At 44.2% G+C, this 23,054-nt stretch overlaps 1 protein-coding gene across 1 annotated transcript; it reads left to right on the top strand.

Annotated features, from left to right (window-relative positions):
- The first annotated feature begins 4,162 nt into the window (after nt 1-4,162).
- On the top strand, nt 4,163-20,165 carry CACNG1 (calcium voltage-gated channel auxiliary subunit gamma 1). Its single transcript, XM_065416293.1, has 4 exons — nt 4,163-4,403; nt 12,988-13,062; nt 16,552-16,689; nt 19,939-20,165. The coding sequence occupies exons 1-4, from the start codon at nt 4,163-4,165 to the stop codon at nt 20,163-20,165; spliced, it is 681 nt and encodes a 226-aa protein (XP_065272365.1).
- The last annotated feature ends 2,889 nt before the right edge of the window (nt 20,166-23,054 follow it).

Raw genomic sequence — 23,054 nt, 5'->3', positions numbered from 1 at the left:
CCCCAGCATTCCTTGCCATGTCAGCTGAAAAGTCCAAGCAACACTGGGATGACAATTCCCAGACGTTTATCTCTATTGTAAGCCCCTGGAGCAGGGAAGTGCTGGTCTAAAGGCAGGTCTACACTACCACTTAAGTCGATCTACTTTACATCGCTCAGGGGTGTGAAACAGTGTCCCCCCTGAGCCACGCAAGTTTCGTGCTATCCACACCAGCACTGCTTCCGCTTCTCACCGAGGTGGAATAATTATGCCAGGAAGAGAGCGCTCTCCGGTTGGCATGTGTGTCTTCACCAGACATGCTACAGAGGCGCAGCTGCACCAATGTAGCGCTGTAGTGTAGACTTGCCCTAAGAGAATTGCCTCCTGAACAGTAAAGGGCTAATACCATGAAGAGCTATTGAACTGATCCATTTTAACATGGAGGCACAGTCTAATGGTTGCAGAATGGAACTGGCTCTTCTGAGGGTCTAGTTTCAGATTTGGCATTTACTCACTGTGCGTTTCAGTTGCTCCAAAAAAGGAACAATATATTATTATTTAGTTGTGTTACCATAGCACCCAGGAGCCCCAGACATGGACCAGAGCCCCATTGTGCTAGGTGCTGTACAAACACAGAGCAAGAACTGTCCCTGCCCCAATGAGCTTACAATAATTTACTAGTCCACCGTGCAGCTTTATTGCAAGAATTAATTAACGCTTATGAAGCATTTTGAAATATGTGGATTCATGGTATTATTAACAATCATTATTATCCATTCGCCACATACAGATCTCCAGGTTACAATTGTTTTGTTTCATAACATTTTAAATATATTCTTTCTCTCCCCCACCCTTCATTTTGCCCTGGACTCATTTCTCCAAACCCATCACCGCTGACTTGAACTGACACTGTTTTACCTTTATTTTGACATTGTAACATGGTGTTCACAAAACAGTATTGAAATAGTTTTGACATTATCTTGACATGGTAACATGGTATTTACAGATTTCCATTGACATTTTTTACCAACGTTTTGACATGCAGGCATTGTCACCACCATCAGTTTGACATTGTAATTGTAATGTCATCTCCACAGTGGCCTCTGTAGCTTTGCATTGACAGCCTCATGGAATTATTTTTGTGATCTGGCAAAGTCGCCAAGAGAATGGGATGGGATTGTTCCTCCTGGCTACGCTGGGAGATTCGCCACCGACTTCAGTGGGGCCAGGAGTCGATTCCTCAAAATACAATCATAGGGCTGCACCTGCTCAATGGTGAGTTTTCAATCTTAACGGTACACATCGCCAGCTAAAAATAATCAGAGAGACAGTGTAGTCCAGTGGGTAGGTTATTGGACTGGCTGTCAAGAGACCTGAGTCCCAACTCTACCACTGATCTGCAGTCACAGGGCAAGTCACTTCATCTCTTTTCTCTGTTATGTCTATTAAGAGTGAAGGCTCTTTGAGGCATGGACTGTCTCTTATGATGCATTTGTATACTGGCGAGCACAAGCTATCTATCTTCGGTACTTTTACAGGCCCCATTACTTTAGTATCTGAGCCCCTCACAATCTTTAATGCATTTATCCTCACAATACCCTGGTGAGGTAGGGCAGTGCTATTATCCCCTTACTGATGAGGGACTGAGGCACAGAGCGGCTAAGTGACTTGCTCAAGGTCACACAGGAAATCTGTGGCAGAATTGAGACTTGAACTCAGGTCTCTCATGTCCTAGGATGGTAGACAATCCTTCCTCTTTATGGAGAAAATTGGTCCCCAATCCTGACTGGGGACCAATACATATACAAATAAATAATAGTTTTAAGCAAATGTCCTGATTTGTGTTTCTGCTAATGCCTTAAGATCTCTCTCTCTCTCTCTTTCTCTGTATATAGATAGATAGATAGGTGTGTGTGTCTCTCTCTCGTGTGTGTGTATTTTGCTTTTTACTAGTTTTTTTCTTTATTTTACTTTTGCACTGGAGTCAACTTGGCTAGTGAAACTAGACTCCACGTTTCATTTTCCATCTGGAGCCAGTTTAAACTGATGATTTTCATGCACTAGCCCAAAGCTCATGCTGTTTTTGTCATCTGGGTTACCAACACTGCAAAGGAATTTTAAAACCCCTTACGTCTGGTTGCATGTAAAATGCATGGTCAACATTGCTAACCTGTGAGGATTTGCAAAATGTCATTTTTTTTAAACACAATCTAAAATTTGAGAACTAAGGGCCTGAACCAAAGACCCCTGAAGTTAAATAGAAGGACAGCTATTGGTTTGGAAATGGCCCCAAACTTCTTGACAATGTCTCTTTAAATACACATTTCACATTCCAAAAAAAAAAAAAAAAGAGAGAGAGAGAGAGAGAGAGAGAGAGAGAGAGAGAAAGAAAAAAGGAACCGGGTCCAATTAACTTAACGGGTTTAAAGGTCTAAAATATTAAATGAAACTTTCCAGCCAGGCAGGCAAACTGAAGATCTCATCTTAGCCATGTGTGACTTGAAACACCTGAAATATTAAAACCCACAAAATTAGGGCTGATAGAGATTTGCTAACTCAGCCTTAACAATTGAAGTATTGCTGGAACCACTGTAATAAAACTGAACAACAGATCAATTTGGAATGGACATGGATGGATGAAGTTCATGGATGCTCTCTAGCTGCTCAGGGCCATTCCTAGGGGAGTCGTCTCTTCCAGGACCGATTGCGCCAGCCAATCACACCGGCCCATGGGGCCCCCCAAAGCGCCAGGCCCAGAGCAGTCGCCCTGTAATAAACTTTGAACTTGCTTTGATCCGCCGGAGTGTGCAGCCCCCCCCCCCCCTCCCCTGAGCACTGCTTTACCGCGTTATATCCGAATTCATGTTATATTGGGTCGCGTTATATCAGGGTAGAGGTGTAGTTTTAGGACAGGGACGTGTTTCAACAGCAGACGAACAAATCAGTGTGGGAGGTAAGAATTCTGCCTCACTAGGCTCATTATACGTCCCTTCTCTGCAAGAAACAGACTGCTGCTCTGTACTCCATTTTCAGTGCCTTACCAAGCTTCATAAAAATCTACCATACAACTGCCTCAGTAGGACACAAAGCGTGATGCTGCAGAGGAGAGCACGAGGCCCAGGCACCTCCACAAAACAAGCATTGCTGGCCTGCTGACAAACCCAGATCCAGTCACCTATTTGCCAGATATGTACAGCAGCATGCCAGCTGCTACTGAGCAGGCCACACGCCAGCTCTTTTAGTTATGGTCATGCGGGAGGCGAGCCTAGAAAAACGGTTGCACTGTGGAAAAGCATTTTCCCCTCGATATTGTATTTGATTTGTATCCTTCCCCACTCAGGCACTTGCTGAAGGGTCAAGAGGTTCTCTTGCAGCCTGTGTCAGTGCTGCTGAAGACAATGCTTGGTCAGACTCCTGTCCTTGCCACTCATGGCTGATTGTTAATTTTGGGTGACGAATACCTAAACCAAGTGTTCGCCCATAACGAGTAATGTTTTCAGTAGGCCAGGTGGGTAGTGGACACTGTGCTTCCATAGTGGAGAAGAATCTGAATCACAAAATTCTGTTCTGGAATCAGAGACAAATCCAACTCCACCAAAGTTTGGGGTGTTTGAACCTTTGAAAAAACCCAGCTTCAGTGTATAGGAGGATATTGTTAGAACGAATAATGGGTTCTTTGGAATAAAAGTGGGTTCACGCCCATCTTTATTACAAAGACAAATGCTTTTACATTCTAACAGGAAAGTTAACATTTACACCAGTCACGGCTCCTGGCCATGTCTTGAGTGGTCTTGCGGCTGTGAATATTAATGACACTGAGCTAGTTTTGCTCTTAGTTGGCTTATGGAACTTGCTGCACAAACCCAGCAGGGAGGAGTTCGTAACCCGAGCTGCATCAGTTACTTTATTCATTATGTGCATTAATAGAATCCTCACTCACAAGTCTAGTCCCCCAGTCTCCTGATATATCTCAACAGCTGTACATGTGGCCAGCTGTCCAGCCCAGCCCACAACCTGCTCTACTTTTGCATCACACGGTTGACATTTGAAAACGCTTACACACGCCAAGACTTTGAAGACCACTTGAATAACTTGCAGCATTCCTTCAAGTAGGCAAACCAAACGCGACAGGGCAACAATCGCCTGAGAGAGTCTGCCCTATGCACTCCAGTGCAGTCCAGCCATGGATGAAGGCAAAACATTGAAAATCCGGCTGACTTTCTCTGTTATTTTGGTTGGCATCTCTTTAATGTTTGCAGCTGTGGTGACTGATCACTGGGCAGTGCTGAGCCATAGAGTGGAGCATTACAATTCCACCTGTGAGGCTGCTCACTTCGGGCTATGGCGGCTCTGCACAAAACAGTTTTACATCCAAGACAAAGCTACCAAAGAGAGGAGCTGTGGGCTGATAACTCTGACTGGAGGTACGTGCTTGCATTCATCCCACTTACACCCTGAAAATGCATGGGAGAAAATGTCAGGCTATTCTTAGTGACGTCTTTTAGGAAGTGAAAAAACATGCAGGAAAAAAGATGGTTCTTGTTTCCATTGCACTTTATCTTACAAGATTCGACACGTTGATTTGGTTTTCATATTAGTCTGAAAATACACCTCACTGTCACATTTCCTCGAGGCCTTCTCCTAAATGCATGATGCCCTGCCACCGTATATATCTGTAAGCATATTTAATACACTGCTCTTCAGCTCTTTCAATACAGCAAAGATAGTGGGTGGTATAAAGGGGACCAGATAGGAGACGGCAAAAGTCATAGAGAGAAATCAGGAAGAAGGCTATTTTCCCACCGATGTTTTGCTGACATCTACAACCCTGCAATGACTATGCAAGGCCTTACTCAAGCAAAACTTCCATTGAGTCCACAGGGCGTTTTGCCTGAGTGAGGATTACTGAGTGGGGCCAATATCTGGTTCACTAGAAGGAGTTCGTAGTTCAGAGAGCTATGCCAGAGCCGCTTGTTCTTGAAAGATCTTAAGTAATTCAAAAGCTACTCTTCATAACTAGTATTACTTAGGGCAGTGTGGAACTGCATGCGATGGTATATTTCTCCAAGTGCCAAAAATGCTGTAAATTAAGTGAGAAATAATCTGTCAGTGACTTATGAGGTCTCCTTAAATTTCATACAGGGCCAGAAAGCAAATGTGCTCTGTGTTTGTGACGAAAGAAGTCTAATCAGACACTTTTCTTCATACTGCATAGTTACATATTCTGAGAGTAGTCACATTGAAATCAGCAGGAAGGATGGTAGTCTGCACCCCTCGCTAGTTTCCTGGAAGAGCATTACATTAACATGATTCGTGAGAAGTTGTATTAAATTTTTGCTGATTGCAAAGTCTGCTGCGTTCATGCAATATGTGCTAATACCCCTTTCCTGACTTGTCTAATGGCAAATTGGATTATTTCCTAGTCAGAAATTCCCCTGCATAATAGGATTCCCTTTTGATGACCACCCCTAGTTGAAGTTAAAGTTAGATTTTAATATATTTGTAAATTTGCTATGAAATCGTATCGTGATGATTCTCAATCTATCTGGCTAAACTATTTAGTATTAAAGAGACGAGGCTGATCCACAGCATTCAGATCTGAATTCAGATCTGGCTTTCCACCACATTTGGGGGCATTTGAATTTGGAGGTTTCACTTAGCCCCATTTCTAATTAATATAATAAATACATTTTACTATAGCTAGTAACCTTAGCTATAGCATTTTCTCTGCACATCAGAAGCTTTATGTTTAAGGGGGAGACAGACAGATTGTGAGAAATAATTCAATACTGCACATTGTTGGATAAATTTAAAACTCGTAAATATCCAGCTGTCTCAGTAAAACAGATTCATCATCTTTACAGCACAAAAGTGTTAGATATCTTTGACAGACATCAGCATGTGCTTGCCTGGACATCTCATAGCTGTGCTATCCACGCCCTCTGTGCTGGCTTCTTAAAGTGCAGAGTAAACAAATGGGTAATTATGGAGACAGTGAGCTGAAGGCCTCTGCGGAGCAGCTTGACTGCAACAGAGATGACCTTTAGATATTGGATAGGTGAGCATACTTTTAAAGGGCTTGACAGATACTCCTGGAATTTGATGAAATTCAGTTTCAAAACCATTATATTCAATAACATGGAATTCTTTCATGTGTGTCATCGCAAGTTCTAAAAGAGCCCTTTACAATCACTAATTAAATGCTCGCATCTCTGCTGTTAGGTAGATACTATTATCCCCATTTTTACATTAGGGAAACTGAGGCACAAGAGGGGTCGAGGGCTGGCCCAAGACCAGCCATGCTGAGAGTCCATGGCAGAGCTTGGAAAAGAACTCAGATGTCCGGGCTTTCCGTACTCCACTCTCGCTGCTAGACTACGCTGCTCCAGAATGGCACTCCTTGTTGTAACGATGTCACACATCTGAGGAGAAATGCCAGCGAAGGTTGTCAGACTTGGATTAGTCAAGAAAGGCGAGTGAAACAAAAAAACAAAGGTTGAGTAGCTGACCTGTATGTCCGTAAATCTGTTTTTCTGAAAATCATACGCTACCACCATCATTTGAAAAATTACCATTATTTACCACTTGGTTAATAGTGACCTACCCAGCCTTACTCAGGGGGAAGCGGGAGAGCATTGTTTCTAGTGTTTATTACTTGTTGAGCTTAGCACTGTATAGAATAGAGTGGGCAACTTTGAACTTGTAGTCTTATGGTTTAAGGCAGAGAGATTTACATTTTAGCCACACGTTTAAAGGTTGTTGACAAATTGGAAAGGGCTCAGGAAACTGCTACAGAGAATAACAAGATCCAGTGGCTCAAAGCAGAGGCTAGATAAAATCAGACTACTACTAAGTAACAATTTTTAAGTGTGGATAATTAACCATTGGAACATCTTACATAAGGATGTGGTGGTTCTCCACTGCTTGGAGACTATAAATCCAGATTGGATATCTTTCTAACAGGTGTACTGTACCTCAGTCAGAAATGAGTGGCTTGATTAGGAGTCACTTGGTGAAATTCCATGGCCTGTTTATGCAGGAGGCAGATTAGATGATCATAATGGATGAATCTACGAAATTGAGTCAGGAGTCCTAGGTCTGGCATGAAATTCCTGTTTGAACGTGAGCAAGTCACTTAAACTACCTCTTGTGCCTCAGTTCCATATCTGTAAAAGCGGGATAACAGGCCTCACCTCACCTAGAAGATGCTACGCAAGTGCAAAGAACAATTATTTTTACGCCTTTCAGAGAGCTGTAGAGATGGGCTCAAGCCACTGAGTTCAGAGCCAAGGGTTGGGAAGTGTGTGAGGCAGGGTTTTGGTCTGTGTTGTGAAGGACCCCTGTGAAAGGCCATATCTCGTGGAGTTTAATTTATCTACTTCAGAAGGACAAAGGGTCACTCTGACAGTATTCAAACCTGCATTTCCAGGGAGGTTAGGCATTCCAGACATGGATATAGACTGCTGATGGATCACATTCAGAGCAGTTGGAGATATCCGGGTACACAGGTGCATGGTTTTGTTGGTAGCTAGCCAAGGAATGCCAGAATTTGGGAGGAATACAGCACGTGGCTGCAGGGGAGAGAGGGGGCCTCCTGATTCACGGGTGACACAACTTAGTCCTTCTAGCAGCTCTAAATCACTGTTGGCTTCTCTATCATTTGCCCCTGCTAGTCTAGCTGGTTTTGTGGAGATTAGACAGACACATAAACAGGAATATTCCAGGGCTCACCAGGCCCTAAACAGTTTAGTTTACAGGAGTTGATTGGATCATGATGGGTGCAGGATACACAAAGTAAGGGGTCTGCTGGGAAGTGATCTCAGCATCAACTCAAGCATGGCTACCATGATACTACAGTAAAAAACACAAACTACCGCATGTAAGTCAGATCACAGCTGCAATGTAAAATGCCGTTAGCATCTTCCATTGGATTCCTATCAAACAACGCAGAAGCCCAGGTTGATTTTGCGATGACCATGAAGAGCAACTCTGTGGGGCTGTACTGTAAATGGGTGGTTTGTTCATGAGCACAGGAAAGGGACCAGGGTCCCAAGGAAATTTTCATACTTCTACGTAGCCATTTTCTTGTCTTCTTCAGAAATAAACTAGTGATTCTTCCTCTCTCACACTGTCAGGAGCATGGTGAGAAAACGTGTTAGGGGACCTGAAGAAATAGAGATAGAGCATGTCCCTTAAAGCACTGGTGGCCAAACTGTGGTCTATGAAAAGCTGGCTGGACACACGACGCTGTCTCCTGTTTCTAGTTTCCAGATGGTAAATTACATAGAGGAAGCCAGGAATTCAATATTGTCCTAACTTTACTTTTCCGTGTAGGCAATTGCTGTAGTTGCCACAGGATGTTCTGTGATTGTGAAAAGGAGGGGAAGTGGTGCATGCAATCATGGACAGTAGTGGAGGTAGGCTGGGCAATTATGAATGGGAGGTGATGTGCTCTAGGCAATCATGAGTGGGAAGGAAGTTAAACCCAGTGATCCTGAATGATAGTGGAGGTGTCCAGGCAATCATGAATGGCAGCAGAGAAGGTCCAGAAAAATCATGAATGGAAGGGGAGCTGGGCTGGGTGACCATGAATGGGAAGGGAGGTGTCCACAAGAGACTCTGTTATGTTGTGGACCATGCTATGAATACGTTTGAGAACCTCACTTAAAGTAAAGCTATTCATAGCTCATTGATAGTTTTTTTACTAGCTCAACAGGGTAACTTCATGGCAGAGATACCACAATTAGGGGTAGAGAAAAACCAAGGATTCTACAAAGCTTTCATCTATTGTGAAATCCATTTTAAATCCCCATTATGTAAATAGAGTGCGGCACAAACGAGGTGTTTTTTAATTCATGATGGGGAGTGTAAAGGATGGAAGTGGCTCGGTTCTGTTGACTAACAGGGGACTGCGTGGATAAAGATATTCCTGGGACTAGAGCGGAGCAGTTTAAATGATGTGCTGAAGCATTTTTATGATGACTGGAGAGTTAATTGCTGTGCAATACTGTTGTTTTAATTTGAGCAAAGTTAGTAAAAGGACCCCTCCTCTCATGCCAGAAGCCCAGGGAGACATGACTCCTTGGTGCATATTGATTCCACCAAAATTAACCCAGTACTCACAGGGTAGAATATTTACTTGTGTTTAAGGTTTGCTATTGTATCCAGTGGGGCTGCAGCAGTGTAAACAGGGCACATCGACACTGGAGCTGACGGTAGGATAGACATACCTGCAGTAGTTCCAATCCAACGAAAGCTCTAAAAATAGCAGGCTAGCCACAGCAGCCTGAGAGCAGGGCAGGGTAGCCACCCCGAGTACAATCCCCTCTGAAACCCAGGAATGTACTTAAGACAGCGAGTCCACCCTACCCCCAGGCAGCCGGGGTTATGCCACTATTTTTAGTGCACTAACTTTGTCAGAGCTTTTGTGGGTATGTCTGCCTGAGCTGGAAATTACACCTCCAGCTCCAGGGTAGACATACCCTGAGAGAATAAGTCCATGTACCAGATCCAGTGTTGCGGTGGGAGATCTCCTGCTGCATTTCATGTGCAAACAGCATCTCCCTGCTGATCCATCATAGCTTCATGCTACCTGGACAAACTGCTCCAAAACCAGCGCAGCAGTGTCATCCAGCCAATTTCCTGTGATACATGCAAAGCTGTGGCCCTTGCCCCTGATCAGTTCATGGATGGTTGATTTTTGGACCCTGGCTTTGCATTAATCAGCACAAACCAGGTTTCTCTACTGCCAACACCTCACTTTTCTGGAGACTAGTTAAAAGCAAAACCCATGGCTTAAAGACTAAGCATCTCCATTTTGTCTTGGCTTCCCCTGCCCTCTGTCACAGGGATCAAAGGATCCCGACAACAGCCTCCATCTCCCCAGCATGGAGCAGCATTGATACATATTCTCAACCACCATCCGCTCACTGTCAAAGGGATGCGGCTGCCCCACGCTACCCACCCCAGTCCTGATTGCTTGGAGACACTTTGTTCTCTTGTGTGCATCACTGGCAGTTTTAGCCTCAGTATGCAGCACAAAACACAAAACACAGTCACAGCATTTGAGTCCAGACATGTTTGCTCAAATCTTTTTCAGTGATAAAAGGCAAGTAAATGAACAGAAGCTGAGAGACAGAATAAATATCAGTTTAAAAAGAAAATGTAATAAAATAACTACCTCGCAGAGGAGACTTCAGCTAATGAGCCCGTGCTCATTAGTGGGTTATGCATGCTGCTCTGTAACTGTCTGATCTGCTATTGGAGAGAAAATAAATACCGTACTTGTAACAGCAACTCCAGAATATGCCATTTACGCTGTCGGAGACATGAAAAGAACTGGGTTGATAAAGTGCAATATTATGGCCTCTTATTACCATTAAAATTAGCTCTTTACATATACACAGCACTTTACAAAGGTTTGTCTACACTGGGGGGTTGCTCTGGCTGCAGCCATTCATGCCCGGACTCTGATGTAGTGGCTCCAGAACAAAACCCTAGTATAGACAGCTAAAGCCATAAACTGCATCAGAGATGCTTACCCGGTATTCACACTGCACTAATGGCTTTGTGCATCTACACCAGGGGGTTGCACTGCCTCAGCCATGGCTGGCTATCATTGGCTGAAATTTCCAGGGTGCTGCAGTGAGATGAGTGGCCTCACAACCCACTGACTTTAGAGTCTTTTCTTTCCAACTTCCTCCATCCTCCATTATTTGTTCTACAAATTGTGACCATTTGTGATCCAGAGTGATTAAATTCCCTGCCGTCTTGGCTGTATTCCCCAGTTTTACTATGGCAAATATAACCTCACGGTGCAGTAAATGTGAGATTTTAAATTAGTCTGTAAAGACAGGGTTGACCATAGTCTCTTCAAAGTATCTGGCTGGTCATTAGCAAAGCACAATCAGACACTTTACGGTCCCAGTTGGCTATGTCTGCAGGATCTTGTTGATTACACAACTTCCATCCAAATTCTTGTCAAGGGGATGTTCTTTCAGCTACATGTACTTGTCAAGACCTCAATTAAATGAGTTATAAATAAATGCTAAGTGTGAATAAACTCCCTCCAAATGGTACAGCTGGCAAAGCTTAATGTCAATGGGCATCATCCCAACAGACCCTTCCCCCCGCACTCACTCCGGAGGCTGAAAACATTGGTTTTTGCACGCACACAGAGATGCTTTCCATCCTGAGTCCCCAGTCTTTGTTCACAAGCGTCACACCACAGAATAGCTGTTTGTGACACCAGTAGAATAGCCCAGGGAAGCCCGGGACAGTGGGACACCGCTCAGTTCTACAAAAACTCCACTGGCTTCATTGCCTTTCAATAGACAGTGACGCTTCGCTGAACTGTAAAAGGATTCCAGGCTGCAAAACCTCATCGATTCCAGCTACTACCGAGGCAGCGAATGCTTCCCTCTAGCCCCTGCTACTTGTCTTAACTGCCAGGAATGGCAAGAAGGCAGCTAAACCTGTTAACACCAGTGGCAAAGAGTCTGAAGCACGAGAGGGAGCTCTTACACTCCCAGCCAAGTCAGAGGGGAAGCTGGGGTGGGGGACTCTTCTAACCCAAGCCGGGCAGGGGGAGGGAACCTCCTCTGATTTTAGCAGAGGAGAGGGAGCTGCATTCCCCATTACTTTCCTTACTTTCACCCCAGCTCCTCAGTGAGGTGTGACGTCCCATGCAGCTCCCTGGCTTGGCGGAAAGAGCATTAGGCAGGGAAAGGAGGAGGGATGCCATTCTGGAGGGGGTGAGTTGGCAATGTGGGTTGGCAATGGCAGAGAGGAGAGGAGGGGAAGATGCAAAGGCAGCCAGGGGGCGCCAGGCTCAGGAAATGCCCCAGCATGGGGCAGTGAGGAGGCAGGAATCTGCACTGGCTGCTGAGGGAAAGAAAGAGTTTTCTGTAATTCCTTCTTAAAACAGAAAGGTTGACTCCATGGGCCGCGCGTTCTTTGGGAATGGTGTCAGAGGTTGTGCCTGACGACAGCCTTGTGATTGCTTTATCTCTGCTTACGTAGCCGGCTGCCTTTCGTGCAGCATCCATTCACCTGCTCAGACATAAAACACTCCATGCCAATTTCTCCTCTCCTCTATGCATGTGCAACCCCCGGGAAGTCACTAGACATTCATCTTGGTGTGAGAGGAGAATTCATCCCTGGTGAACTCAAAAGCATGTCCTTTCTAGGGTTGCCAACCTCCCAGGATTGTCCTGGAGTCTCCAGGAATTAAAAATTAATCTTTCATTAAAGATAATGTCGTGTGATGGAGCCTCCAGGAATTCATCCAACCAAAGTTGGCAACACTAGTCCTTTCCCAAGTACCCCTCAGAGGCCCTTTGCCAGCAGGGCTTGCCATGCATAGTAAATATAATGTACACAGATCAGACTACAGACTGGCTAAAGCTTAGCACTTCTTCGTGCTCTTGGCTACCAGCTTTCAGGAAATCCAAGTTCCATTCCCTTTTCTGGATTCTTGTCACAATCCCTTGTGTGTAATACGCCGCAGAACATTCCGAGGCTAAGCGAAGTGACATGAGGACTGATCTGAGAAACTGATGGGGACTTGCATATCGATTAACATTCTATTATTTTATATTAGCTGCTTGTGGAGAGGTCAAGTGAATTTGAAACCACCAGCAGGACGTTTCCAGGCAATGAGTTTGTGTTGTTAGGGTTTTTTTGACTGGCACGGATGAGAAGTATTCTCTAAGAACGGACACATAGGCTCAAGGCCCATTGAAGCCACACGAAGCACATGTTTAAGTACTTTGCTGGATCAGGGTATAAATCCCTGTTTAAAGCCTCTCATTGCCTGGTTTGTTCTTAGGTGAACTGCATACTGGACACATCTGCAGCAAGTTCGGGATTAAGGTCCCATTAATCACTGCCCAAAACCATTTGAATTTTTCAGTTCCATTAATGTAAAAGAAAATTTTATTTCCCTAATTTTGGTTTCTTAAACTCAGTTATACTTAGCAACTGATATTCTCCTTTGTTCTTGTTCAGACCGTAACTGTTCCTACTTCAAACACTTCTCTCCAGGACAGAGCACAGAGATATTTGAAAGAACCACCCAAAAAGGTAAGAAATTTGCTTGGACGAACTCTTTACTAGCATTACATGCAGGGCCGGTGCAACCTATTAGGCCTAGGGCGCTAGCATTTGGGGGGCGGCGTTTTCTTCGGCGGTGACCACGGTGGCCGGATCTTCGGCCGCCCCGGCCGTCGGCAGCATTTAGGCGGAGGGAGCTGGGGTAGGGGGGCACGGGGAGGGCCGCCTGCAGCAAGGGGGGGGCGGCACGCAGGGGAATTCCCCCCCCAGCTCACCTCTGCTCCACCTCCTCCCCTGAGCATGCCGCCCCGCTCTGCTTCTCTCCCTCCCAGGCTTGCGGCGCCAAACAGCTGATTGGCGCCGCAAGCCTGGGAGGCGGGAGAAGTGGAGCAGCAACGGCGTGCTCGGGGAGGAGGCGGAGCAGAGGTGAGCTGGGGTGGGGAACTGCCACACGGCTCCCCGGGCGGGGGGGGGAGCTGCCACGGGGGGGGGGGCCTCAGGGCGGAGGGTGGGGGGAGCTGCCGCAGGGCTCGGGGAGGGGGTGGAGCAGAGGTGAGCTGGGGTGGGGAGCTGCCGCACGGCTCCCCGGGCTGGGGTGGGGGGGGTGGGGAGCTGCCACGGGGGGGGGTGCCTCAGGGCAGAGCGGGGGTGGGGAGCTGCTGCAGGGGGGGCGCCTCAAGGCGAGGGGGGGTGGGGAGCTGCCGCAGAGCTCGGGGATGGGGGAGGGCGCAAGGTGGAAGTTTTGCCTAGGGCACGAAACATCCTTGCACCGGCCCTGATTACATGAACTGAGTGTATATGGGAACTAATGTAAAGGGTTTCACCAGAGTTAGGGCCCAATCCTGCTGCCATTGAAGTCAATGGGGAAACACCTATTGATTGTACAGGGAGTTAGAACAGACAGTTGGCACTGAGATGGGCTTCTTATCCCATTAATCGATGCTCTGGACCAGCCGAGGCACCAGATTCCTGGAGAGACCAATTTTCAAACAGCAGCCCTTTCTTATGTTGTCTATGTCCCAGGCTTGATTTCTGCTCAAATTGTTTCTTAGGCACATAAAACTGTCATTAAACATCTAAGGGCCAATTTGGAAACCCCAAAAGACTTTCCCCCATATGTATGGCACTCACAAAACTGACACTCCCTCCTACCTCTAAACAACATCAACAACAAAGGATATTCATAAAATTTAAATAAAAAAATAAACAAAATTCCAACCCCAAGCAGAGTTTTGACTCCAATGAGGGAGAGGTACCTGAGGCTCCATGTAGTCCACTAGGTCTTTGCTATTGCACTCAAAGAAAGAAAGATATAGGACACAGACTTCCAGCAAAGATACCCACATCTGAAATCTGACCAGATAGTTTTCTGCATGCAAGCAGAGTAAACACTATCTGCATCTCACAGACAATTTAGACCCTTTCTAATCAGTCTTTACTAAAACCTTATTTTTAGCATGAGTCTGAAGTGCTTGGCTCTCTTACTAAGGACAGATCTCCTTACATTTTGCTATACAACATATTTCAGTGTGGAGTAAACTAGATGATGATTGCATTTCACATATTAAACCGTCTGCTTTGCTTCCGCTGTAAATAAAAATGATGGAAAACCCTGCAGCATATTTTTTTAAAGAAGCAATTTCCCCCAGACACCGGGAAGATTGTGAATTTTAAATGATACTCTGAGTGGAATAAAGAACAAATATCTGAGCTACCTGCTTTTGTTAGCCATTTAGACGCTATTATATCCATCCATCTGATCTGGAAAATGTCTCCATTACATTATTAGTCACTTCAGAAGAAAGTTGTGAAAAACGTCTTTTCTTTGAAGAGAAGGAAAAAGCCTAAACCATCACAAAAGGTTCCTAAATTGAAACTAACTCTTTCAGGCAGTTCAAACACATAGCAGATAACACACCGAATTTTTTTTTAAGAAAATGCCAATACAACAAGGATTATGAAAAAGCAATGAGAACAAAGAGCAATATGCTTTGGCCTACTACAAAAATAGCTGCATTTCTATGGAAGCCAATTAGTAAGAGGCAGAAAGATTCTTCAGGATTTTGCTTAGAAGACAATTAAAAAAAATGTCATGGAAGGCAACTAGCACCAAGTGGTGCTATGTTTCATGCCTGGCTACACATGTTAAATATTAAACGCATCTGAAGACTAATGCAATATGTAAGTGAAGATCTGAATTATTCAACTGGCAATTTCCCCCTCCATTCAGATATTGAACTGTGTTTTGGCTGGGTGAATCATCTTACACATAGCTTAACTTGGCCGGATGGAACACCTTTGGAGCAAGTTTATTCCCATGCTCTTGAGAAGCTAGATTTTCACAGAGCTGGGAAACTTTGTTGTGCAAGATGAGGAGAGGATGTTGCTGTGTGATCCTGGGTAAGTCATTTCATGCACACACACACACGTACATCTGTTTCCCCTTTGCCTGTCTTGCCTATTTAGCTGTTGAACCTCTGGGGCAGAAAACTGTCTCTTAATATATGTTTGTACATTGCCTAACACTATGTGGCCCTGATGACAGTTGGAGCCTATAGGCGCTACTATAATAAACATGTATAATAAAAATAGCATTGCTTTCTATTTGCTTTTTTTTTTCCTAAAAAAAAAAAAAAAAAGGAAAATCTAGATAGAATAATGGAGTGAAACACTTTTAAAGATGTAAGACCAAATCTCCACCCTCTCTGATAAAACCTGTATGGGAGGAAATCTAATAAACTAAAAAGTTGGTCATGACAATTTATTGCCCTATATTAAGCTACTTCTGGGCTCTTGTCCTCCAGAGTCTACCTCCAAGCCAACTCTGTTTAAACATTTGCAGGGGATGGTTTTAGGAAGTGATGGCAAATCTTCAAACAAAACATGAAGTCTCGTGTGCTCATTTGTGAAGCAAAATGTGTTTGTACAGCAACTAGCACAGTGGGGTCTGGGCCCAGGACTGAGGCTGGTCAGCGCTACTGCAATACAAAGAAATAATAATTACGGCAACATAGTCTCATGCTCACTTATTTCATCATAGTGCTGGGTGGGAATTGTGAGTACAAACAGAAAAGTGCCCTGATCCTGCAAACTTCTGACCCTTTTGTAGTCCCATTGGGCCCAGGGAAGACAATGTAACTGCTTGTGAGGGTGCGGCCTAGTTAAGCGAGGCCCAGGCCCAGAGTTTCTATCATGTCACTGTGTGTGTCATTTGCTTTTTTCTACCAGGGGCGTTTAGAAAGCGTCTTTGTCCCTACCCTGTTCGGTCTTGCTTCTGCTCCCACTGACTTCAACAGGGGCATGACCAAGACCCATAGCGATTCACCACACTTTTTCTGTGCTAGAAATACCTAGTTCTCTTGGGCCAGTTATCTGCAGCAAGGAAAGAGCAGCTGTTTCTATTTTAACTTGTTTCTTTCCTTTGCTGAACTGATCCCATTGCAGAGGCGCTGTGGCGGGGGGGAGAATGCAGGAAGTCGCACACATTCATCTGTCTCTCCCTCTGTTTTGCCTCGGCAGAGTACAGCATTTCAGCTGCAGCCATTGCCATCTTCAGTGTGGGCTTTGCAATCATCGGAACAATCTGCATCCTCTTATCCTTTAGGAAAAAGATGGATTATCTCCTGAAGCCAGCGTCGATGTTCTACACCTTTGCAGGTAGGCCATTTGGTGAGCCTTAAAAGAGATGTATGCACTTAGATCTTAGGGCAATGAGTGTGATAGGCTGCATTCATCTCCTTGCAGCAGAAAGACAGATCATTCCATAAACTGAACTTATGTTACTGAGCTCTGAAAATTTGCCTGACAAACAAGAGTCAGCTCTGGGAGGCTATTCTGTGTGAGTGTATCTGAAATTTTGGAACACTGTAGAATCACCTGTAAAAAATGGGCATTTCTAAAATATTCAGTGTTAGACGCTGATGTATAGAAGGGATATGTGGGAGATTCTAGGGGCATACATCTGTCCAGGAGACATTGACCACCAGTGTCACATCTTCAGCGCAAAACTGATGTAGGAAGGGGTGTCACTGATGATCCTGAATACGCTTCTTGATTCCCCTGTTCTTGAGAAGGCATCTGCACTACATTTTCTTTTCCTTTGAAGTGGATTATTTCCATGCCATACTCCTGCAGTGTGTGATTGGTCCATTTATCTCAGTGCAACCATATTAGCAGGGAGTCCATTAAAACCTTACATTTTTTTATTATACAAATAAGGCTTAAGCTACTTAACAGCCCAAACTTTGTCGCAGCATTCCTGCTTGATGACAGAGGGGGTCACTGTTTTAGTCCACGAGGCAATGGGGGGGGGGGGGGCCTCTTGTCTCCCACCCCATCCTGCATTAGCACTGCCCTAGCCCAGTGTTAGAAGCATCAGTATTCAGCACAAAGGGTTTGCTGAAATCAGGGCTGACTAAAACTGAGTCTTTAGACAAAACCTCCTTTATGTCCTTGATGCCTCTCTTCAGCTGCCTCATTGGCTTTGACTGCAGCTAATTGTTCCATGACTCTTTGGTGGGCTCTTAGCTCAAACTCCTCAGTTGTTGGGTTGGGGGTTTTTTTGGTCTCCCTGAGCCACAATTCCACCATCAGTCTCTGGAGCTCATGTTCTTCCTGGGCTGCCCGGTACAGCAATTGGGCCAGTTCCAATGGCGTGTTTTCCTCTCTGGCATCCCAGGCAGAAAGGTGCTCAGGTTCCACCTGGCCAGCATTTATGAGTAAAAGTCTCAGCTCCTGAAATGGAGTTTTCGTTTTATGGGATGTTCCCCTCTCCTTACATAACTTTTCAAGGTCTTTTCTGTCAAGCCCATCATCTGACTGTGGTTCACTCGTTGTGTCTAATCTTGAACCTTTCAAACTCTCGATATCAAGTTTAAACTTTTAACAGATTCTGGTTATGATCTATAAATCCAGTTGACCTGTGGCATGAGAATCCTGCCAAGACTACCCCAGTGTCAAGCTGTCTGGAGTGGCTCAGGAGTGTGAGTACCAATCTCAGGGCAGACCCTTAGGAAGCAGGGCACACCTTGGGTATTCCGACCTGACTCTGTGACAGATGGGCCCTGACCCCAACAATCACAACAATATTCAGGTTACTCCCAGTCCCAAAGGACCAGTCACTTATCCCAGGTCAATTAAACTCTAAACCAAAGAGAATGCTTGTAGCCAATCCTATAATAAGTGAATTAAAGATTTATTAACTAAGAAAAAGAAATGAGAGTTATTGACAAGGTTAAAGCGAGTAAACACACACACACAAATGAGGTTTAGGCTTAGGTTCCAAAAGGTAATAGGCGCTTCTATAATAAGCAAGCTCTATGTCCTTAGGGCTAATCCAGGCCAAGCACTGGGGATCTTTTGTTTATGCTTAGTAATTCTTGACCCTCAGAGTCTAATCAGCATAAAGATAAAGTTTCTCCCTGTTAGGGATTTTAATTCCCTTCCCCCAGAGTTCAAGCTGATGGAACGAATCCCCATGCACATCTCTGCTTCATGGGTGTGGGGGAAGCAATCAACAAAGTCTTTTGTCCTGATGTTTCACAATGGCTCATTTGGTTTCAATGGGTCTCCTCACAAACAGGACCTAACACCTTTTGTACGAAGCCAGCATTTTACATTAGTTAATGCTTGTTTCTGGTGAGTTACCCAGTTACAGATCTCACTGCTAACATGGGGGACGGATGTTATAAGTGAGATTACTACATGCAGTATCCTACCAGCATTTCATAAAGTCTAAACACTAAACACATTCTTACAAACTTAACATCTATTTTAGAAAAACGAACACACAGGTGAGCCAGACTAGTTTCCAGCTCTGCATTTGTCAGTGTTCAGTTGAGGCTTGGAGGCCTTGGCTTGAGCTGGCACCTGGTCTGCTAGTGTCACACAAGACACAAATCAAAGGTCATCTGATTCAAGCCCCAGATTATGAAGACATCTCAAAAAGCCACGATGGTGGAATTTTCACTTTCAACCCGCCCTCCTCTTGCCTGTTAAATACCATGATGATACTTAGGTAGCACAGTGATACAAGCTTTATAACAGCCAGCTCCCAAAGAATGCTTTGGTGACCAAATGCGTGGTTTTAATTCCACTTTTTTACCTGCTGTTGAAATGCATCGCAGAAAGAGTGAATTATACAGTGTTTTCTTCACTTTTCAAGAAGCCCTACTTTACATTCACAGCTTCATGAAGCACTTTGTGACTTTGATCATTCCCAGCCATGTTTAGCCTTAACCAACACCTGCCCATAGGACTTTTTGATTCTCCTTAAAAATGAGGCTGAGATTTCAAAGCTGCCTAAATATAAAATGTTATTTCAAGCTCAGGATATAAATCATTGTCCGAATTCAGGTGCCAAACTGGCAAGACTATTGGTCCCTGTTGCATGGCATTTCTTGTGCCTTACAGCTCAAAAGGTGACTTGATTACAGTCCATATCTAAACAGGGAGCAAATATGTCATACTCCAAGGGCTCTTAGTCTAGCAGACAAAGGCATAACAAGATCCACAGTGACTGGACTTTGAAGTTCGAAAAATTCAAACTGCAAGTGCAAATTTTTACAGTGAGGGTAATTAACCCTTAGATCTGCGTCCCAATGGATGTGGTAAGTTCTCTGTCCCTTGGAGTTCTTCAGTCCAGAGTGGAGATCTTTCTAAAAGACACACTGTAGTTCAACAAGAAGTCAGTGGGTACGACGCAGGAATCATTGGGTGAAATTCTATGGCCTATTATGCAAGAGGTTCGATTAGGTGATCCTATTGACCCTTAAAACCTATGAATCATCTATGAACCTCACTGCATAGTCTTGTAACCAGAAAGGCAGGCAGAGAGGTCAGTTAAGAATGAAAGCAATAAGGACTGAAACCCCTGCTCTCCAGCTCACCCCTCTCTTATTTCTCCAGGCCTGTGCATGATCATCTCTGTTGAAGTCATGAGACAGTCTGTGAAAAGGATGATTGACAGCAAGGAGACTATCTGGATAGAATACTATTATTCATGGTCTTTTGCCTGTGCCTGCGCCTCCTTCGTCCTGCTCTTCATCTGTGGGATCGCTCTTCTGCTAATCTCCTTGCCTCCCTTCCCACAGAATCCATGGGAGTCTTGTATGGACGCAGAACCAGAGCATTAAATGCCTGCATCTAGGCTCACTGCTTATGCAATACCGGAAAGTGCTATAAAAGAATTGATACATTTTTTTTAAAGTGTCAGGATGGTGGTATATGAAGACAAAAGTGTCCTTAGTTAAAACCAGGTTATTGAACCAAAGGGAAGTTCAATACTAATTATTGTTTGTTGGGTTTTTTTTTTAAAAAAGCATGAAGACCAGCAACTTGGGTTACTCAATTTGTACCCTCAATCCGCCGAATGCTGGGAGAAGTCATCGGCAATTTGGGAATGCATTCTGCAAATGCAGTTGAGGGAGAGTGAGAGAGCACGAGATGGTTTAATGAGAAGGTTAAAGCACAGGACTGGAGTTGGGAAATCTAGGTCGCATTACTGGCTTGGCCACAGACTCACTCTGGGACTTACAGCTTCTCTGTGAGTCAGTTTCCCCATCTGTACAATGAGAATATTGCTTCCCTATCTCACCAGGGTGGTGTGGGGCTGATGTTTGTACATAATTTGGAGATCCTCCCATTGGAAGTGCTGTATCATTAGTAGTATTACAATAAAAGAGGTTTAGGGATAAAATCAACATTACAAATGTACCCCCTAAAGCTTATTTTGTTCTGCCGACCTAAGCATTTGTCATAATTAAAAGTCCTATGAGGAGTCCAGTGGCACCTTAAAGACTAACAGATTTATTTGGGCATAAGCTTTTGTGGGTAAAAAACCACTTCTTCAGATGCATCTGAAGAAGGTTTTTTTACCCATGAAAGCTTATGCTTATACCTAAATAAATCTGTCAGTCTTTAAGGTGCCACCGGACTCCACATTGTTTTTGTGGATACAGACTAACACGGCTACCCCTCTGATAATTAAAAGTCCTCTGACTCCTGTTGTATTTGAATGCTAATGGCAAAGCCAAGCAAGTACTGACCTGTAGGGACAATGTTTTCCTTTAATAAAGCGATGTAATCCCACACTGAGGTACGATTTCTGTTTTCAGGACAGTGGTTTTGGGAGATGAACCATACAGGTGTCTGCTTCACTGTAACCCAGAGCGATACTTCCTGTACATAGCTTCACATTTGTGTCTGTTGCTGTTGTGTTTTGTTGGAACAGCCCACTTGATTCTTCTGTTTTGTAAAAGCGTTTTTAAGCAAGAACCCACTAAGGGAACTTCCAAGGAGGGATGGACATTATAATCAAATGACATGCGTCTGACGAAGTGGGTATTCACCCACGAAAGCTCATGCTCCAATATGTCTGTTGGTCTATAAGGTGCCACAGGACTCTTTGTTGCTTTTAACAGATCCAGACTAACACGGCTACCCCTCTGGTACAGTATAATCAAAGCTGAGCAAATCTCATGCGTTAAAAAATTGCATAGCTGTTATTCATGCATGTTTGAAAGAAAATGTACGCTGTTTTGCTCAGCACAGTGTGTGGAACAATCACACAGGAAGCCAACTGTATGATGTCAAAGTTATTCATTGTACTGCATCATGACTGCCAGTGCTTCCCAAAAGGGCAGGGACGTTCTGTTCTGTGACCAATGCAGAATAATGGCTTAATAGGTCACCATGGCATTGCATAGGTACATTAAGATCTGCTTCTAGCTCAGTGGTTTGAGCATTGGCCTGCTAAACCCAGGGTTGGGAGTTCAATACTTGAGGGGGCCACTTAGGAATTAGGGCAAAATCAGTATTTGGTCCTGCTAGTGAAGGCAGGGGGCTGGACTCGATGACCTTTCAAGGTCCCTTCCAGTTCTAGGAGATAAATAAATTAATGGAGATATCCTATTATTATTAAAGCATGGAAATGGGCTGCTGATTTCAGAACCTGGAGTCTCATCATTAATGTGACAGCTAATTCTATTCTTCAGCAAGATGGGGACATCCATGTTCCTCAATTTGCCACATCAAAAATATGGGGCAAAGCCTTAATCTGAAGCACATTAGGAACCATGTGGGATTCAAATGTAAGGCATAAATAATGTGCCTTATTTAGTGACACCCCTTTCCCAAGGAAAACGCCCACTGATTTCCATGAAAGGCAGATTTCAAGAAGCGATGAATAGGAACCATTATCCAAGCTGCTCAACGATTTGTGTCTTAGCATGAAATTTTTTGAAAGAAAATGAGCCGTTTTTGTTTCATTTGAAAGTTTGTCTTTTTTTTTCTCCAAATTTTAAAATTCATTTTGAATTTTTGGGAGGGGGTTCCCTTTCCTCCCTTTTCCAATCAGAAAAAATGGGGGGTGTGAGTCCAAAAGTGAGAGAAAGTGAAAGGGGGTGGGGGACCCTCTCTCTCACTTTTTTCCATTGGACAAGTCTGAAAAAAGTGAAAAAAAGAAAAAATGAGAGAAACAAAAAGGGGTGAGGGAGAATGCTACTTTCTCTCATTTACTAATGTAAGACCATTAATAATGGTCCAGGAAGAGGGCCGGGAGCATCAAAAACAGAAACGGGGAATTTCTGACTATTTTCAAGAGAGGAGAAATTGATTTTTTTATTTTTATTTTTTACTATTTGTTAACATTTTTTGAAAGGAAACATGTCAAAAACATTTTTTCACGCAATATTTCATTTTCCAAAACAGCTGATTATTTTGACAAAAATAACTTGTGTAGAAACATTTTCAGCCAGTCCCTGTTATTTCAATTGCTTGCTTCAGCATTTCTGACAGGGTCTAGCGACCTGAGCATGAAGCTCAAAATGCCAGGAAGTCCTGGTGTCTAACCATGGCTTTGACAGCCCCAGCTTCTCGCAGGTATTTAGACATCAAACTCTCTTTGATTTCAGTGCAAGTCTAGGTTAAGTTAACTCCCGAGTTAACCTAACCTAGAGATAGCACCTATCTTTGAGGATCTGGGCTCTAGAGCCTGATTCAGCTGAGTTACACCAGAGTAAAAT

Source organism: Emys orbicularis, chromosome 13 (genome assembly GCF_028017835.1).
Source record: "Emys orbicularis isolate rEmyOrb1 chromosome 13, rEmyOrb1.hap1, whole genome shotgun sequence".
Classification (NCBI taxonomy): domain Eukaryota; kingdom Metazoa; phylum Chordata; order Testudines; family Emydidae; genus Emys; species Emys orbicularis.
This window is presented reverse-complemented; position numbering and strand designations above follow the sequence as displayed.

Excerpts from the sequence above, each read along its gene's own strand:
- CACNG1 (XM_065416293.1), top strand. The coding sequence starts at position 4,163 with ATGGATGAAGGCAAAACATTGAAAATCCGGCTGACTTTCTCTGTTATT. Across the intron at positions 4,404-12,987 it reads GCTGATAACTCTGACTGGAG|ACCGTAACTGTTCCTACTTC; the intron begins GTACGTGCTTGC and ends GTTCTTGTTCAG. Across the intron at positions 16,690-19,938 it reads GATGTTCTACACCTTTGCAG|GCCTGTGCATGATCATCTCT; the intron begins GTAGGCCATTTG and ends TTATTTCTCCAG.